This window comes from Neolamprologus brichardi, chromosome 10 (genome assembly GCF_056152115.1).
Source record: "Neolamprologus brichardi isolate AB-2024 chromosome 10, ASM5615211v1, whole genome shotgun sequence".
Lineage (NCBI taxonomy): Eukaryota > Metazoa > Chordata > Actinopteri > Cichliformes > Cichlidae > Neolamprologus > Neolamprologus brichardi.
This window is the reverse complement of record NC_142113.1, coordinates 32281356-32300948: the sequence shown is the minus strand read 5'-3', so window position 1 is coordinate 32300948 and position 19593 is coordinate 32281356. Positions and strand designations below refer to the sequence as shown.

Sequence of the window (19593 nt, the reverse complement as noted above, 5' to 3'; positions counted from 1 at the left end):
GTTTGTGACATTATGTTCTAGGGCATTTGTATTTCTTAGTACGAAGAAAGTTTAACCAAGAAGGCTTTAGCGCCTGAACCTACACAGGTAGCTTTTAGCATTAAATCCAAGCAAGTCAATTTTAATGTTTGAGGCAAACTAAGTAACTTATCAATTATTGCTGAGTATTTTTTTTAATCACTTGAAATAAAGTCGTTTTTGTAATTAGGGTTAACCAAGTAATTCTTAGCAATTAACAATAATCAATTAGCTTTTAGCTACTGATGCTAACCAAGTAGTTTTTAGCAATTGATGCTAACCAAGTAGCATTTAGCAATTGACGCTAAACAGGTTGCTTTTAGCATTTGAGGCTAAGTAGTTTTTAGCAATTGATGCTAACCGGGTTGCGTTTAGCATTTGAGGCTAAGTAGTTTTTAGCAATTGATGCTAACCGGGTTGCTCTTAGCATTTGAGGCTAAGTAGTTTTTAGCAATTGATGCTAACCAGGTTGCTTTTAGCATTTGAGGCTAAGTAGTTTTTAGCAATTGATGCTAACCGTGTTGCTTTTAGCATTTGAGGCTAAGTAGTTTTTAGCAATTGATGCTAACCTGGTTGCTTTTAGCATCTGAGGCTAAGTAGTTTTTAGCAATTGATGCTAACTGGGTAGCTTTTAGCATTTTAAACTAACTAAAGAGTTTTTAGCACTTAAGACAAACAAGGTAGTTTGCGACATCTCAAGCTAACTAAGGAGTTTTGAGAATTTCTGCACTATAATGTGACACTGCCAGACCTTCACAAAGAGAAGAGTACCAGGATGTGGTTTTCAGTAGCTGTATTTTTTTTAGCATCCTGTCATCAAAACACCTGACTAATAATAATGGATTGCATTTATATAGCTATCTAAACAGAGTTAGAGAAGTGTTTGGGTTAAAGTGAACTCTTTTATTTTTTCGATATAAGCTCATTTACATTTTACATGCATTTCTGCATATGACCACTAGATGTCATTTCATTTAAAAACATAACTCAGTCATTAATTTGGACAGAATCTGATGAAACTGTGAATATATGATGAAGGCCCATAATATTGATTGCTCAGCTGAACTACCAGCTTCGTGTGTGTCCCCTGCAGCCTCCTCTCGGCTTCAGAAAACCCACTTTATGAGTTAATTGAAGACTTTTTGCAGCCCTCCTCCCCCACACCTGAACCGATTGCATCTACTCCTCCCTGTGAATGACCTGCAGTAAACTGAGCCTGACTGGAAAACCCCAAAGTGCTTCCTCTCCCCTCTGGCAGCGCGAGCCTGTAAACTAATGCTAAGTGACAGCGGAGACGGTTCAAATCTCATTTTCCCCTCTCCATCTCGTCCTCTCGTAGGGCTCTCAGAGACGAGACGGGAAGCGGTTGTGGGGTAAAAGGGAGCATAATTGCTTCGAATGCGAGTTGAAAACTGCAAAGCCATCAGACTGGAGTCAGCTGAGCAGAGCAGACTGTCTTCATCAACCTCCTCTACCTCAGCAGATAGGACTGCAACCATTACCTGATCCACTTTAACAAATCATTTCTACTGTTAATAACACCAAATTGGCAAAACTTAAAGAAATGCAGGCTTAAAAGGTTAATCTGACATTACCTCAACCTGATGAGCCTCCGCAGTTACAACCTTCTGACAGCTTTCATTTGTTTTTACTACTTTCCCATATTAGCAGGTGAAATTTGACTTACCCTTGCCCTTACCTAAGCTCAGACAGGATTAGCCATGAACCAGGACAGTTAATATTAAAATAATCCCACACTTCCTGTCTGAATGGGGCTTAATCTTTGTTTTTGTTCTGAGTGTGATACTGTCTGACAGGTCAAAGAGCTCTTAATGCTTCAAACCCTCATTTGTTATGAACTTTTGCACAGAGATTCATGGTCTCTGCAGAGTGAACCCTACAAACACTGATTATCCTCTGACTTATCACCAGCAGGTGGTTTCAGATCAGATCACATCAGAACCCTCAACTCAAGACAACACGCAGCAGTTTTGGACTCTATAAAACTGAAATATCTTGAGTGTAATCACATGGACTGGATTTTTGTAAACACATCCCGAGAGGATAATCACAGATGACAGTGATGAATTACTGATATTTAACACGTAAGGACATCTAGAAATCTGTGGTCTCCGGAGGACGACCCCTCAATTCTTTAAACTGCTGATTTGTGCTCCTTTTCATCTTTTGAGTGGTTCAAACCAAAATATTTCCAGTATAATTTGGTAGATTAATATTCAATTTGTATGCATATCCCCAGAGGATAAACACAGATGACAGTGATGAAGTAATACACAGAGTAGGGATGCAACGATACTAATTTTTTCAAACCGATACTTGGATCTGAGTACTTGCCAATACAGAGTACAAAAAACAATACTTCTACCACACACACAAACACAAATACAATTGATTGGAAGACCGGTTTTATTATATTCCCTGCCGATAAAAAATAAAATCTTAATAAAAATGACCACAAAAAAATTTCAAGTGAAAAATAAGCACTTCTGTTAAATTATTGCAGAGTCTCCACATTGTAATTTTACAAAATATCACTGAACTATTGGCACTGTCTCGAGCTTTCAGAATAATAAATAAACACTTCTGTTTGGAATAAAATAAATACAAATTAGGTTTGCGAATAAAATAAACTTTTAAATTATTGCAGAGTGTCCATATTGTAAACAAACAAACAAAATAATTATTATTAAAAAAATAATAAAATATAAAAAATTATAAAATAAATAATAAATAAAATAATAATTGGCCCCCTAGTGGCCAATCTAAAAAACTACAACAGAAATGACAAGCCACCCTCTGATTAATGAAATAAGTTGGTATCGGTTCATGGTATCGGTTAACTTTTACGAGTATGAGTACACACACATTTTACAGTATCGGCCCCGATACCTGATACCAGTATCGGTATACCCGATACCATCGGGTATATCGGTATCGGTGTCGGTGCATCCCTAACACAGAGGCACCAAGAAAGTCGTGGTCCCCAGAAAGTCCTCGTTCAAAACAATCATCAACAAATTCATGACTAAAAACCCTGAACATCAGGATTCCCAGCTAAACCCTTAATTCCAACCTTCCCCCTGACGAACCTGAAGTTGTGAGGACCACTCTGAATGTCCTCATAAAGCAGAAATGTCCCCACTGTAATGGTTTTAGATACAGAAACACACTGTGCGACCTCATCTGCTGCAGTAAACGAGTCGTAACTCGCTCCGCTCACTTCAGGAATGCTTCCCTCACACTTTGTTTCATTCCCACCGCAGTGTGTGTGTGACGTGGATACAGCATGGGAGGCAGGAAAGAGCGACTCAGTGACGCAGATTGTTCCCAGAAGTCAAGAGTTCCTGTATTTCATTAAACAGATATTAAACCCTACTTCCTCCTCCTCATCTTCAAGTGCTCCATTTGGGCATTCAGGGTAATTAAACTCGCCAATCAGGGTCAGTTCACCCGAAGAAAAAACAGAACATTTTCCCACAGCTCAGCGTTGGCCTGCTTGGACAGTTGGGGCACATTTGCATTTATTTTGGGCGACTCGAATCCTGAAAAAAACTGTTTATGTATCACAGCAGAAAAAAGCATAAATAGGCCACTTTACCGTGCTCTGTTACTGTGTGTTACTTCCTGCTGTAAACTGAGAGCAGCATTTAGCTGATAATGAGCTAACTTCCTTTATCAATGTGAGTCGTTGGAGGCTAAAAACCAGCTAAAAGCGAGTGAATAGCATGTAGTGCTATAATCACAACGTTTAAATGTCAAAGTATTTGTTTCCTGTTAAAGGCCTGCTGCTGTATATTCTACCTCATTTCCTGTCATGTATCAGGTGCTTGCATTAAAGCTACTAAATAACGATGTTACACCTGGTCCAGTTTAGAGAGCACTGCCTCGTTCCCTAACGGTATCAATGACAGAAATGACCCAGGATTTCTTACAGGAGCGCCTCCTCCACCTCCTCACACAGCCCTAAAACACAGCACTGAACAATGAGGGCTTCAAACTGCCTGAAGCAGATCTAAACAACACATTAATCTAACGGATTAATTACAAGCTGCAGTTAAATGTCAGATCCTTACTAACACTGATAAGTGTGCTAACTCACTCAGTCAGCCTCTTTCACTGTTGCAGTCATACTGAACTCACAGCCAGTGTTGCCAACTCCTCAGTAAGGAAAATCGCTATTGGCTGTCCTAGAAGTCGCTAAATGACGTCATCACCTAATTTGCATAATTGGTCATGCTAATGTAATTGTAACCTACGTTGTTGGAGAGAGAAATAACATCGTGGAAGAGACATAAAGTGAGTAAAAAACGTCCTAAATGCATTTAGAGTTTATTTAGAACTACAAATTAAATTTATTTTAGCAATTATTGTTTTTTTTAATGTCACAATTCCAACCCTGCTCCTTTATCCGGGCTTGGACCGGCAAAAGTGACCCGAAATAGGCACTCTGGTGGAGTTACTTTGTGTGTGTGTGTTTATAAGTAGTTTTAAACCTCGTGATCCACAAAACAGCATAAGAGTAAAAGAGTAAAAGAAGAACTGACTGCGTTACAGCACCCGCTGCTTGTTGAGAGTAAAAGCGATATGTGCTTTCACGTCTTTTTTTAGCTAGGGGGTCTGAAAACTCGCTAAATATAGCAACAAAGTCGCTAAGTTGGCAACACTGCTCACAGCTTAAAGCAAACACACATTAATAAACAGCTGTATCAGTTTTCCTGCCACACAAACCCTCAGATGATACTTTCAGTCTGTATTAAGTGTTTAAACTCAGAAACAGTTTAATCGTGTCTGTTCCTCTCTGCTGTCAGCTGACCTCTCCGTGTCTGATTGGTCACGCTGTTTTCACGTTAATACATGGGGAGGCTGATAAACGCTGGGCTCACAGGACAGTCTGAACCCTGCAGAGAAAGATGCTGAGGCTGGACACACACGAGCACACAAAGAGAAGAGGTCAGACGAAGACGGCTCCGCTTACCACGGCGTCCAGGAACTTGACGCAGCGCTTCAGCTCGGGTCGAGTCTCACAGAACTGCCTGAAGAGCAGCCGTCCGATCGGCTGCCGCTCGCAGAGGCTGCTGTAGTCCTTCTCTGCAGAGACACGGAGGCAAGCGAGGTCATCGTTACACAGATCTGAGTCAAACCGCCGGCGCTGTTTTACAGGAGGCCTGCCTACACTGATGGAAGAAACAATTCTTGCATACTTCATTCATCTGGACACAAACGTGCACATTGTTTAATCCAGAATCAGTCTGTGAATGCTCTCTGCTGCGAAAGAGCAACACAAAACTTTTCAGATGCAAACTTATTGCGTAACATAAACGCCTTTATGCAGAAAATAAAGCTCAAAGCGAGCGCACTGATGTCTGATCAGATCTGTTTATCGGATCTGAAAAATCGAGCTTCATCCAGCAAACTCACGTGGAGTAAAAGGCTGGATTAAGAATAGGCGAGTCCAAATGCAGGAAAGATTTACATGATTTAACATGTTTGGTGTGTAGAGGTCTTCGAGGCGCCTGAAGGACACAAGGATGAGTTTAACTTTGGTGCTTTTTAACATCTTTTTCCATCATTTTTAATCCTCAGAGCTTCAGAAGCTCAGGAAGCAACTTTCAGAGCTCTGTTAAAACTGCAACCAGATCAATCCAACACCCACTCCAAAGGTCACAATCTAAACACAAACTCTGGGTTCTTTTCTATAACAAACTTCAAGCTTCAAATTAGGGCTGCCATGATTAGTCGACTATTAAAATCGTCGACGACTGATTTAATAGTCGACGCGTCGTTTGAAGCTTTGTAAGATCACAAAAGACGCAGGAATAAGTAGTAGGATTTAAGAGTGTAATAACGGACTGAAACAGAAGATGGCAGCACTGCATGTACAAGGATGCCAGCTGCCGTTAAACCCCGAAGAAGAAGAAGAAGCAGTGTCCCAGAATTCATAGCGCAGCCCAGCTCAGTTTCCAACAATGGCGGCAGCTAGTTAGTTTTAATATTACTCTTATTATTCTTTCTGGGTCACAAAATAAACGTTTAACATATTTTCAGGCGAGAATGTAGCTGTGTAAACCTCAAATATCTGCTCAGTTTATCAAGACACCACATATTTTCAAAAGCGCTCCGACGTTTTCGGAGACGTCTGTTACCCACTAGCTCGATAGCTAGCCGGGGGCTAGGCTAACTAGAGCCGTGAGAACACCGGGCTCCCGCAAATCGCTTTCAAACCCACCGCCGTCTTTCGCTACTCAGGCTAAACATGATATATAAGTCACTTAGATAACTTAAAAATGTTATTGTTTGGCTTTTTTTGTGTTTTATTTGTTCCTGAGTAAATCGGTTTGGCTGAGATTAAAGTTATAGTTTTTACACAGCTGAATAAACGTCAAGCAGATTAAACTCCATTGAAACAATCTGCAGATTTCATTAAAATTTAATAAACTATCATCTTGTCTTTATTTTTAGTTAGCACATACCTGAAACACTTAAAGCTGTAAGCTAATGATAGTTATATAAGAGCAGATGCTGCTGGTGCAATAAGCTGTATGTTTTACGTCCAATGGATGATGATCTGATTAGTCGACTAATCGCAAAAATAATCGGTGACTAGTCGACTTTCAAAATAATCGTTTGTGGCAGCCCTACTTCAAATTAAATCAGACCCTCACAGGAAGTACAAAGTAGCACGCAACCTTAACCACACCTTATACTCTGTGACTATTTACAACGTAGAAAATTCATCAGATGAAATTTGCTTTCGACACAGTTTTTCTTTCCCAAACATTTTTACTTCCTTCTAAATAAAAGCTGACTTTTTATAACATAAATAATAAAGTTCCTGCAAGCAAAACAGCAGGTTTATGCAAATACGCTGGTATTTGATTATTCCATGGATCAGTGTCGTTCCTGTTATGCTGCGAGCACCAAACGTGTTCTTATTATCTTATTATTACTGTTGTTTCTGATGTATTGCATTATTAGAAGGCTCTAGAAAAACAAAGTCGGATGGACGCTTATTTCTCCATGTAGAGCATGGAGGTTAGAAAATGTTTTCTGAGGAAGGAAACATGCTCAGCACATTTGTGAGGCAGGAACTGTTGTGAAAGACTGAATGTAAATGCTAAAGAGGCAGCGCACTTTCTTATAGCAATAAAGGAGCAGGCCTCGCTCAGTGAACGCTGGAGACCCTGTGACTGACGGAGGAGTAAACCTTTCTGTCACATCGATCAGTCTGACCTTTTCGCTCTTTTCCTCGTCTCTCACGCCGACCGCCCGATCTTCAGTGAATCACATTTGCTTGTGCGTGAAGCTTCCTGAGTTGTTTTGCATGCGTACGAGTCACAGATGCAAATCCACGTTTCCTTGTTAGCGTTTCTATTTTTTTCCCTCAAACACAGCTGGACAGATGAACTGAAACGACCTCAGATATCAATCTAAAACCTCCTCATGCGAGTGTGTTTTTGTTTTTGCTGTACATCTGCTGAGTCGTTTCCTTTTGATGACCCACTGACTGACGGTTACTGATGCCTCGTTCCGTCAGGTTCTCCTCTGTTTTATCCTACTCTGAGATTTTCTGCTCTAGTTGTCTCTGCTCTGCCCTTTGTCCCGCTCTCCTCTCCTCTAATGATCTCTTCTCTCTCTGATGTTCCACTTAAGTCCCGCTGCAGAGAGAACAGAGAAGCTAAGTGTGCGGCAAAGGGAATAAATCTGTGGATGACAAAGGACATGAGAGAGAGAACGACGAGAAAAAGGCCGTTCCAAGCTTTCATATCTACAAACCCACTGTTTTCTTTACCAAAGGGACATTACTTCATTACAGTTCATAAAGTTACTTAGGCAGTATCAGATGCTTGCTTCTCATTTATGAAATTCGACATCTCAAAGTTCTGGGAATAATCGTTATCTCATTACGGCTGATTACGGACGTTTTGAGACATGATAGTTGTGATATACATGAATGGAGATGCAGGGCTGTAGAGAACATGCTGTACATTAACACGCAGAAAACAAAGAGGCCTCTGTCGGGTGTCCTGTTGGCTTCGAAGGCCCTGCAGTGAAACTCACTTTCACTGCAGGGCCTTCGAAGGGCCTCCATCGCTTTATACAGCGTCACACTGATATTAAGTGCACCAGTTTGTTCTAGAATGAGCTGAACAACTATCAATAACCGTGCCAAAACATCCAACAGGAGGAAAGGTCAGCAGAAAAAGCCAGAGTTACTGTTTCCTTCCTTTCAAACCAGCTTGGTAGGAAAATCCAAGCAGATTAGCAGCGTCTGAAATACTCAAACTGGGAAAATCTTCCTCATTCTGGGGCTCAGACTGAACGTCAGCAGGTCATCTTGAGCTGCCAACGTGTGATAGGATCTGTGTTAATGACCAGTTGAACAAGTGGATGGTGAGTGTAAATATTGTAGGATGTATTTGGTAAAAGGAAGCAACCTCAGAGCAGCAGCAGCACAATGAAAAATATTATTTTCATTAACCCTTTAAAGCCGGTCAGAGCAGCACGCTCTGTTTTGCGTAACTATTTTTAAATCCCGGTAGCTCTGCAACCACGTGAGCTAGCGCAATAATTTTTTTTGCACATGAAACCGGAGGAGTTGTACTTACATCTTATGCCATCAGCTTGTCCTCGGTCACAGTTTCCTTCCACATAAAGCTTTGCAAAAACTGCATAAAAAGCACTTGCAGCAACAAAAACATAATATTCCAGAAACACGCTTTGCCGATCCGATCAGCTGTTTGTAACACTTCCTACGTTGGAATAGACGTCAGCGCGAACTATCGCATGTCCGCCATGACCTGCCCGAAACTGGAAGTGACGTCATTTCCGCGGAAATGTAGTTTTTTTACCATCAGGGCCTCATGAGCCTATACTGGTGTTTTTAAAAGTTATCTTTGACTTTATGACTTTCTGTGTGGTTTCTGGGATGCTTAGGACTCATATTGCACTGCTGGAAATAGTTTATTTTGATGCATATGCTGCTTTTTTGCAAATTTGCATTATAATATTTATTTTTGTTTTTCCTGCAGTATATAAAAATTGGTGTATTTCAAAAATAAAACTATGAAGACACTCAAAATAAATTTCCTGTGGTGGGAAACTATTTTGTGCAACTTTTTTGTATTTACAGTTTTGAGGGATAAGCCTCTTAAATTTCTCTAACTAGAAATATATGTTAAAAAACAAAAACGATTTTCAATTTTTTTGTAGTTTATGTAATTACTATGCACTTAATGCATGCATATTATTAAAATTTAGGCTATAATGGTTGTATTGATGTATATCAACTTGAAATGCTCCCAAAAATGGCTCCACAGCATGTAAATATATAATATAAGCTCTGGCGGACTTGGTTCTATGGTAGGTCTTAAAGGGTTAAATCCTACTTAACCCCTGATTATGAACATCTATGAATCTTAGATATTAACACTTACATAGAAAAGTGCTGGTTGTGCAAGTTGTGCAAAGTGCTTTGACGAGTAGAAAGTGCTGTATAAGAACCAGAGCAGTTACCATACTTTGGAAGTTGCTGCATGGTTACAGCATCACCACCATGACGAAGCAGCCGGTTCCCTCTTCCTCTCTCTGGGTTGCTCGGTTCTATTTAAACCATAAACATATTTCTATGATTCAGCAGCTGAACACTGAAACCAGTGTGGACCTACTTTACTGTAATATCATGTTACTCTAATGGCCTCTTATGAGGACTGAGGAGGAGGCGGAGGAGAAAGCATCAATCGAGACTAAAGATGCTTTCATCTGTGCAGAGGAGGACGTGCGGTGAAACTCCCAGCACGTGTTTCTCAGGTTCTGCGAACAGCAGAGTCGCCGTCGCACAAACAGACCGAAAAACACACTTTGTGTTTTGCTGCCTCGACTCTGCACACAACAAGAAAGCACATGTCCGAGTGCAGCGCGGGGCCAATCTTCAGTTTTTTGTTTTTAATTGGTGCTGGTGAAATGTGTCGTAACAAAGGGAGAACATCTGTAAGATCTCTGTTGTGCAACACAGAAATGTCTCTCGTTGCTCGCGGCATAATTACATAACAATAAATGATGTTCGTATCAGGGGATGAGAGGAAAAAGAGGCAGTCTCCTGAATATCTTCCTCCCACTCGTCGTCGTTCTTCTGGTTACAAAAAAGTCTCGAGGATGAATCGTGACTTCCTTCTTCGTCTGTCAGCTCACTTTCTAATCCTCTGTTTTTACTTTCCTCCTTCTGGCCTTTCAGCCCTGCAGCACCTCTGCTCCCCTCTGTGGGACATCAGCATTTCAAACTGTACTGTATGTGGTTTTAATGCTGAGCTTCTAACTTCCTGTGTGTGTTTGACTGAACTCATGCAAATCCAAACTTATTTGCATCGGCCCTTCCAGGGAAACAAAAGCAGCAGCAGCATCTCGAGTGTAAAATCATCTTTATTTCCTTATATTTTCACATCAGCAGGAAGTCTTTAATTATGTTAAGTACGTGTCTAAAAGAAGCCAGATGCAGTGATGATTAGGAAAATCAGCAGATGAGCTGGAAACAGAGTGGTCATGTTATTTAATAAGCTGCTGCCTCTCCTGCCACAGCCGAACCAAAGGGAACGCCACCGCTTCAGCTATATTCATATTAGCCTCTATTTCATTTGAAATATCGTCAACTGCTCTATTAATAATATCTATATATAATATTATACTCTATATGTCCTGGTGCTGCTCTGAGCCTGACGGCCGTTACAGCTGCTCCTGTTGGTGGAGTGTCGTCACCGGAGGATGGCCTGTAGTCCCCGAGCAGAGGCTACTCAGAGCTAAAAGGAAGTCAGTTCCTGCCATCATCACATGGAAGAGCTGCATGAGTTAATTACTTCCGAGGTTACTAGGGGTGGGGGAAAAATGGATACTGTGTAGCATCGTGACATTTTGTTTGCTAATAATGTATGGATACAGGGACAGCAGAAATCGATATTTTGTTACAAAAAGGTTTTTGTGCTCTGACTTCAGAGCATGTTGATCCTTTTTCTGAGCAAGAATCCTGACATTCCTTCACTGTCCAAATGTGTTTAACTTGTTTTTGGCAGCAATAAACATGACAGTTTACTTATTTTAATTTAAGACATGTTTTATTTTAATTAAGTTTAAAACTTTTTTATTTAATGTAAAATTATATTTTGTTTTAATTTACTTTCAAATTCTTCAGTTGCTGAAGGGGCTGCATAGTTTTCATAAACTGCATAGTTCAGAATAGCTACAATTGTACCAGATGGTTGATTCAGTTAAGTTGGACTAGACTGTAATACAAACCGTTCAGTTTGTCAACAATCAAACTGAAATGAGAGAAAGACTGAGTGTGAGACTTTGATATTAGATAAAATGAATATTGATAAAGTTTACCTTTATGTACAGAATCTGAATATCACAAAATATTTAAAAAATTGCAATAATATCGTATCGTGGGATGTATGGTGATTCCCACCTCTAGAGGTTACCACACTGGAGCTGCCAGGAGGGCCGTTCTGAGCCTGTCCTGTAACAACAGCACGAATGCTAAAGACGTCATTTCTCAAACAAGTTGTTAACTTTCAACTGTTTTTCTAATTTTAAGTCAGATTTGGCCAAATAATTATTTAAGGTTGATTTTAAAGGTTTCATCAATGATTTAACACAAACACATTAGAATAAAGCACAGTAAGTACAAATGGAGTTATTAAAGAAGAAGAACATGAATTGTGGGGTTAGCTGTATTAAAATAAAGGTGGTGTAAAAACGGAGCTGACCTCAGAGCTGCTACAAAACTATAAGCAACACATACACATTTAAATAATTACTGTAAAAGCAGAACAGTCAAAGTTTATCATCTGCCTCTGATCATCAAACCTGAAGCCGGCTCAGCTTCACCTCCTCAGGCCTGACGTACGTTTGGGTGCCGCTCTGGATTTCTCTCTTTATTTGCTCCGTTTAGTTCTCCACACTCTGGACTTCAGCTACTTCAGCTCTGCACCGGTCCTCCACCCACTCAGTCACCCACTCCCTGCTCTAGTGGTTTTATATTAACCCTTTAAGACCTACCATAGAACCAAGTCCGCCAGAGCTTATATTATATTTTTACATGCTGTGGAGCCATTTTTGGGAGCATTTCAAGTTGCTATACATCAATACAACCATTATAGCCAATTTTAATAATATGTCTGCATTAAGTGCATAGTAATTACATAAATTGCAAAAAAGTGCAATAAACTACAAAAAAATTGAAAATCGTTTTTGTTTTTTTAACATATATTTCTAGTTAGAGAAATTTAAGAGGTTTATCCCTCAAAACTGTAAATACAAAAAAGTTGCACAAAATAGTTTCCCACCACAGGAAATTTATTTTGAGTGTCTTCATAGTTTTATTTTTGAAATACACCAATTTTTATACACTGCAGGAAAAATGAAAATAAATATTATAATGCAAATTTGCAAAATAGCAGCATATGCATCAAAATAAACTATTTCCAGCAGTGCAATATGAGTCCTAAGCATCCCAGAAACCACACAAAGTCATAAAGTCAAACATAACTTTTAAAAACACCAGTATAAGCTCATGAGGCCCTGATGGTAAAAAACCACATTTCCGCGAAAATGACGTCACTTCCGGTTTCGGGCAGGTCATGGCGGACATGTGAAAGTTCGCGCTGACGTCTAATCCAAAGTAGGAAGTGTTATGAACAGCTGATCAGATCGGCAAAGCGTGTTTCTGGAATATTATGTTTTTGTTGCTGCAAGTGCTTTTTATGCAGTTTTTGCAAAGCTATATGTGGAAGGAAACTGTGACCGAGGACAAGCTGATGGCATAAGATGTAAGTACAACTCCTCCGGTTTCATGTGCAAAAAAAATTATTGCGCTAGCTCACGTGGTTGCAGAGCTACCGGGATTTAAAAATAGTTACGCAAAACAGAGCGTGCTGCTCTGACCGGCTTTGAAGGGTTAATGTGTATGGGTCAAAATGACGCCCTGTGCAGCTCCAGGTATACTTTCTCTTTCTTTTGATCCCACAGTATTTGATGACCCACTTTAGATATAATCCCAAAATACGAGACGATGAGAGTTAAACGGGGTTTAAAACGACCGCCTTGGCACTTCCAGTGTTAAACACAGTGTGAACGTATCTGTGTGGACGGGAATGTTAATCTGGGTAAAAGGAAAAGATGAAGAGTCCACGCTGTGATTAGAAAATGCCCGAACACGTTATTGAGACAGGAATGTTTCTGGACTGGAACCTGTGGTAACGCTTGGGGAAACCTGAGTGATGAAACGTGTCACATTGTCGTTGCTGTTGCTGAATCATGCAGAGTTTTGTTTACCAAATGGCTCAACTATCAGACCAATAGTGCTTACGTGCATAAACAAAGGCCCATTTTGAGCCTGGAGACGTCTTGAATGACTATTTGAATATTCAAAAATCATGACCATCCCTACAAGCAAAATAAATATGTTTTCCGTCTCTTGCACGCTCTACTCGGGTGCCACCCTTGCTTTAACCAAATTGAGTATTTCCAGCAGTGAAAACACATCTGGATCAGACTGTTTCCTGATACATGTGAGCAAAGTACAACTTTGGAAAATGTCCTGACATTTTAGCTCAGTTAGCTTCATGTGCTTTCATTGTCTTTTTGAACTTCCCAAAACAGTAACAGTAACAGTAAACTTCGCCAAGAACACGACCCTGGAGGCACGCCCCCAGGAGCTGGTGAGATAGAAATCTCTAAGACTTGAGCGTATGTGTAGTCCTTGACGTCTTTGGTGAACTTTGGTTTACCAGTAACAAACACGTGCTGTACTTTAGTCCAGGTTGCCCACCTGTCGCGCCACTGTGCCTCGAGCCATATTACGTTTTATAACAAGTCATCAGCCCAGCTCCACTGCTTCTTCCTCTTCTTTCTTCCTCACAATGTGTCCTATGTGTCTGACTTGCCCCGCCTGGGTACCATGGATGCAACCATGCCTCTGTACACAAACACCCCCCCAGGAGGTGAACAGGAAGTCAGCTGTAAAAATCTTCATAATGCTAATAACTCACATCACACTGATATCACATGTTGCTGCTGCTGTTAGGCAGCAACTTAAAGCAATTGCTTTCATGCACATGACCTCGATTATTTGTTCTAATCAAACATCAGAGACTTTGAAATAAAAGCCCGTCTCTAATGCCGGACAGTGGCCTCCTGCAGCTAAGATAAATATGGGATATGGTTACTATTTAAGGAAATAAAGTCATGAGAACCAAACCAAGTAAACCACAGTTCATGCTTTGGTCACATATCTTCTGACCGTCACATCTGGACATTTCCATCCAATTTTGTGAAGCAAAAATCATAAACAAGTTGACATAAACACAAAGCACGAGACGCACATGTGCCAGAAACTGCAGTTCCTCTGACGTCCACTTGACGGCAGCTCCAAATGTCCATCAGTCTTCATAGAGTCCCATTTTAAAATGTTCAACTTTAACAAGGAAACGTGTTTACAGCCTGATACACGTTTGGGTATTTCCCAGTCAATGACAACGTTACGTTTTATAAAGGCTTAAAGTTCGACAGGAACCATGTTTGAGCTCATTGTGTCTTTTGGGGCTTTTCAAACAAGTTACTGAACCAATAATATAAGTGAGTGAATTTGTAGACGATTATTAGCTGGCGCTAATTAGCAGATATCTTTGTCTGTGTTGCACAGTTGCCCAAATATGGTCACTTCTGGGTGCAGCAATCCAACATGACGGTGCAAACATCGAGGTTTCAGTGACGTTACACATCGTTCTACTTTATGCTTTCTGAAGTAAACATGTACACAGGCTTCTTACCCCCAAAAAGGTGAGATAGTCAGTGGATCTGCACTTTTTTGAGCTCACTCAAAGCTCTTTACACCACAAACCACCGCCATTCATTCACACAGGACTTTATTCTTTAGAAAAAACTTCTGTGTGCGAGTTTTATCTATCTGATGACCTAACATGCATGACTTCAGATTGAAGAGGAAACCTGAGCACCTGGAGAAAACCAGCCAGGCGTAGAGAAAACCATGCTCGCTGCTTTGACCTTTAATTTTATTTTGTAAGTGCAACCAATGACAAAGCACAACAACGATTATCTCCGAGTCTGGTCTCAGGTAGAGATCAGATCTTTTCCTGAGTGAGTTTAAATTTTATTTCTCCAACCAGTCACCAGTTAAAATGAAAGTAATCAGTTGGTTGAAACAGTAGAAAAAAAACAGGCTGCTTCCTCTTTCTGCAGGCGCCGCAGTTTCCTCTGCGGTAGCACTTGAGCAACACTAGCGTTTTGTCTTCATACCACCCACACACTTTCAGACCCATCGCAGGTTTGACTTTTCAATGGATAGCATGCTATTAAAGTTCGCGCTGATTGTCGCTGCTTGTTGCCTGAATGTAAAAGACATTTTTATAACATGTTAGCTGCAGCTCTGAGAATACTACTTCAAAAAGTAAAGGACGCATAAAAACAGAAGTTGTAGAAACGCTTGATCCACAGTCTCGGTGTGTTGGACAGGAAGCAGTGACAGTCTGGCGATTACAAAAGACGTCAACTGTCATCTCAAAAGTGAGTCTTGGTTTGGGGGACTGTTTTTCATTCAGTTTATTCTGCAGCAGTTTCCAAAACCTTCCATATAACACGGTTACAAAGTTCACAACTCCAACAGAATATACAACAATCATGATATCGTTCAGTTTTGGATTTAAGCCCAGGTTCATGCACAACAACCTGACCTCTACCGTGTGTGTGTGGATAAAGTGGGGGTCAGCGTGGGGCTAAAGTGGGGTTTGGGCAAGTAGATCCTAATTATTGACATCGGCATGAACGTGTGGCGGAGATGTGACGGTCATCTCAAATCATCGAGAGCCTTCTGCTTATAAAAGTCGATCGACGGGCTCCATGGAGCTCATATAACTTTTATTTGATAACTGGTCTAAATTTAAACTCGTCCAGTTCCTGTAGAAGGGAAATGTTTTCTACGCAAATGGAAATGTATGAAAATGAAGAGCAACGACAGCAAACACTCAGTGTTACGCTCGGTATGAAAGTTCTGCCAGATACATCTTATCTGTAGCTATTTTTATTTAATTTAATAACTGCACAGTACTCTCTGTTTATAGTAACCATTGTCCTTAATGTAAATATGTATGTGTCTGTTTCTGTCTTGTGTACTGTTTGTTTGTATATGTGACTTTTTGGCTGCTGTTACAACCAAATTTCCCCTTGTGGGACAATTAAAGGATTATTCTATTCTATTCTATTCTATTCTATTCTATTCTACATTAATCAGCATTAAGCAATTTCCCAACCGTCCGGTTAAAAACTGTGAGACAAAGTCACAGTTATTGCTACAAATGAGGTTAATGCAAGCATAATGTCATGGATCATATCCAAAGTGGTTGGAAGTGAGATGTTGGCGTGTGACGGGTCACTGTTGACCTTGGAAAGAGTCGTTTCCCTTTCACAATAAACGTCTTCCTCAGCATATCCACTCCGATCAGTTCTCACAGTGAGAGATATCTCGCATTTAAAAACTAAAACTGTTAAAGTTTGTTATTCACATGTAACAACTCATTTATTCAATCGTTTGTGATTTATGGAGGTTTATGTGTTGGAACGAATTCTTGATGAGCAACAGTTTGGTGATCACAGGACAGTTTTGTACAGACCTGAGGTCTGCTGGTGATAATATCAGCCATGTGGATGAATGAGAGTCTATTTCTGTACAGAATTAGGAAGCCGCCACCGCCGCTGCTGCTGTATACACAGGAAATGAAAAATCAACACTGATCGTATTCCCTCAGTGAAATGTCATGTTTAATACTGAGGATGAGTAGCTCATGTTTCACTGCAGCCATGTGTCTCTACTTTATTTGCTTTCTTAAAGAGTTTTGAGCCTCGGGGCCACCATACCAGAGTGCAAAGACAAGGAGAGACACTAGAAAGCACAACATCTTCTGAAACAATGAGGGGATTGAAGTCAGGCTTCAGATGAGCCACAAAGCTGCTGTGCAGCAATTCATAAATTAATATCTAAAACTGGACGTCTTTTAGGGGTTTTTCCCCAGTAAAGAGGAGTCATCTGCTTCTCACTAAAGACGTTTTAAGATATAACTCCCACACAACTCCTTTAACAAGCAGCCCGGTGCAGAACCAGTTAGGTCTCTGTGGACAGTTTTAACCTTCATAACGACTGCAGGAGACTTTTTTATAACTTAGAACCTGGAGCTATACTGGGAGGGCTTTAGGGTAGGGGCGTGGCCTCTGACACGGCCTGTAGCTGCTGTTAAATGTTGATGTTAACGACTGCAAAGTCCACACCCGATAGGTGACTTAACGATGGCTACGTCCATCTTTTAAATACAGTCAATGAGGGATTGTGTCACGCCAAGTGGGCGTTGGTGGAACTGCAGTTTCAGCCCAGCTGGTTACTGCTTGTTTCCCCACAGATAAAACTTTATTTATAAATCAATAAGGACGAGGACACGCCGGCAATCATGATAACAGTGAAAAATAAAAATCTAAGAATGAGATGATGTTAAAAACATCGTAAATAATCCACCTGCACAGCTACAGATTCTTCCCTTTCAGTTCTTAATATATTATTGCACAATTACCCACTTAAATAATGTCTTGTGTTTTGCATTATCACAGCCTGTGTTTTCCATGGTAATAGTTACGGTAAAAATGTCCCTTTATCTCCTCTATTTCTTAATTCGATGTTTTTTTGTGCAAGTCTCATCATGTCGAGTTTGAGGTACCAGCGGTGATGACTGAGGGGGTATTCAAAGGGTGCCATGGATACGATGTGTTTCAAAGGCGTCAGACTCACTCGACACAAAGACGTCCACGTCAAATGAGATAAAGGTGCTGCTCTGAGAGAGAGAGCGACTGGAGAGAGAGTGGCGTCAGCTCACCTATGGTTTGTCGAAGCTCCTCGCACAAACTTATGTGTGGGAACTGCAGCATCTGCTTCCACTTCTTGCTCTTTCCTTTTCTGTTCCCGCCCCCTCCTGTGAATGACACACATTTTTTATTTTATTTTGGGTTTGACGGAGAAGAAAGTCTCTACATTCAAAAGAAAGCGAGAAACACGTGAGCGTTTAAAGTAAATCAGCAGGATGTCGTCATACCGTTAATACTGAGAACCCGACTGAGGTTTTTAAGACTTAAATATGCGTCGAGTGCATATTAAAAAACAGCATCGAGCCATGACGAGCTGCATGCTGATGTTTCTGAACAAGTAAAGTAAGAAACTCAAATTCTGGTTTCCAGTTTGGATTTTGGGACCGTTTCTGAGGCGGTGGAGAAAAAATCATTTCAGAGAGCCGATCGACTCGATCGATGCAGTGATCTGATTGGTCAGATCTGCTTATTCAGATCCAAAAATTCTAAGTGGGTTTGAAAACATAAATGTTGCAAATTCACCCAGTGAAATCACATGATCAGTGTGAAAAGCTGCACTGAAAAATCAGACATGCAAATATTTTCTGAGCGTTTGATGTTTTTCCTGTGTTTAAACAACAAGTAAATTCATTGCAGGGACAGTTTGCGTTAGCCTGACTGCTCACCACAGATCACATACAAACAATGGTCTGTTTGTGTGTTATAAACCAGGAAGCTCGTTGGTTTGATGAAGTCGGGGTTTTTTTCCAATCTTAGGACTGAGAGCGTCCAGCAGTCATTTGGGAAAAATGTTATTCTCCAACTGGTTGTCAAGTAGTTTCTGGAGGTTACCAGCTTAAAAGCTTCCCTGGGACTGCTTTAGTCACTCATAGTTTGCACGAAACACACCAACCTATCCACCAACATATAACCTGGAAACAGAGAGCGTTTCCCTTCCAAGTAAAAGTTACGCCTTACTGTTGCAACCAACACGTTTCAAAAGGTACAGCTTTTACTTTGAAGGGACACTATATTTGTAGAGTAGTTTGAGTGTTTGCAAGTCGACGTCTTCCATACTGGTGAACGAAGCAAACGCCAGGAAACCAGGAAATTTTTATTTTAAGGGAACACGCCAATACGCCAATCACAAGGTAACATTATTTTACTCCGATGGTGGGTTCACACTAAGCAGACCAGACTAGACCATGATGCATTGAGTTTTTCCTTTCCAGTCACCTTTCTCACTCACTATGTGTTAATAGACCTCTCTGCACTGAATCATATCTGTTATTAATCTCTGTCTCTCTTCCACAGCATGTCTTTATCCTGTCTTCCTTCTCTCACCCCAACCAATCACAGCAGATGGCCCCGCCCCTCCCTGAGCCTGGTTCTGCTGGAGGTTTCTTCCTGTTAAAAGGGAGTTTTTCCTTCCCACTGTCGCCAAAGTGCTGCTTATAGGGGGTCATATGATTGTTGGGTTTTTCTCTGTATCTATGAAGCGCCTTGAGGCGACTTTTGTTGTGATTTGGCGCTATATAAATAAAATTGAATTGAATTGAACTAGACTATAATACAATAGAAGCTGCAGCAGGTGATGTCTGTGTGGTTTTAAAGCTTTGTTGTTGCTGTGATGAGATTCTTTCGATGGCCATGATGTATTTC

General features: G+C 40.6%; 1 protein-coding gene across 1 annotated transcript in view; it reads right to left on the bottom strand.

Annotated features, from left to right (window-relative positions):
* The window catches only part of grk6 (G protein-coupled receptor kinase 6), a 56841-nt gene that overhangs the window by 26230 nt on the left and 11018 nt on the right, over nucleotides 1–19593 (bottom strand). The window contains exons 2-3 of the mRNA XM_087847536.1: nucleotides 17964–18059; nucleotides 5015–5127 (exon numbers count right to left, since the gene is read on the bottom strand). Coding sequence (XP_087703662.1) covers nucleotides 5015–5127; nucleotides 17964–18059 — 209 coding nt within the window. The remainder of the gene's footprint in view (nucleotides 1–5014; nucleotides 5128–17963; nucleotides 18060–19593) is intronic.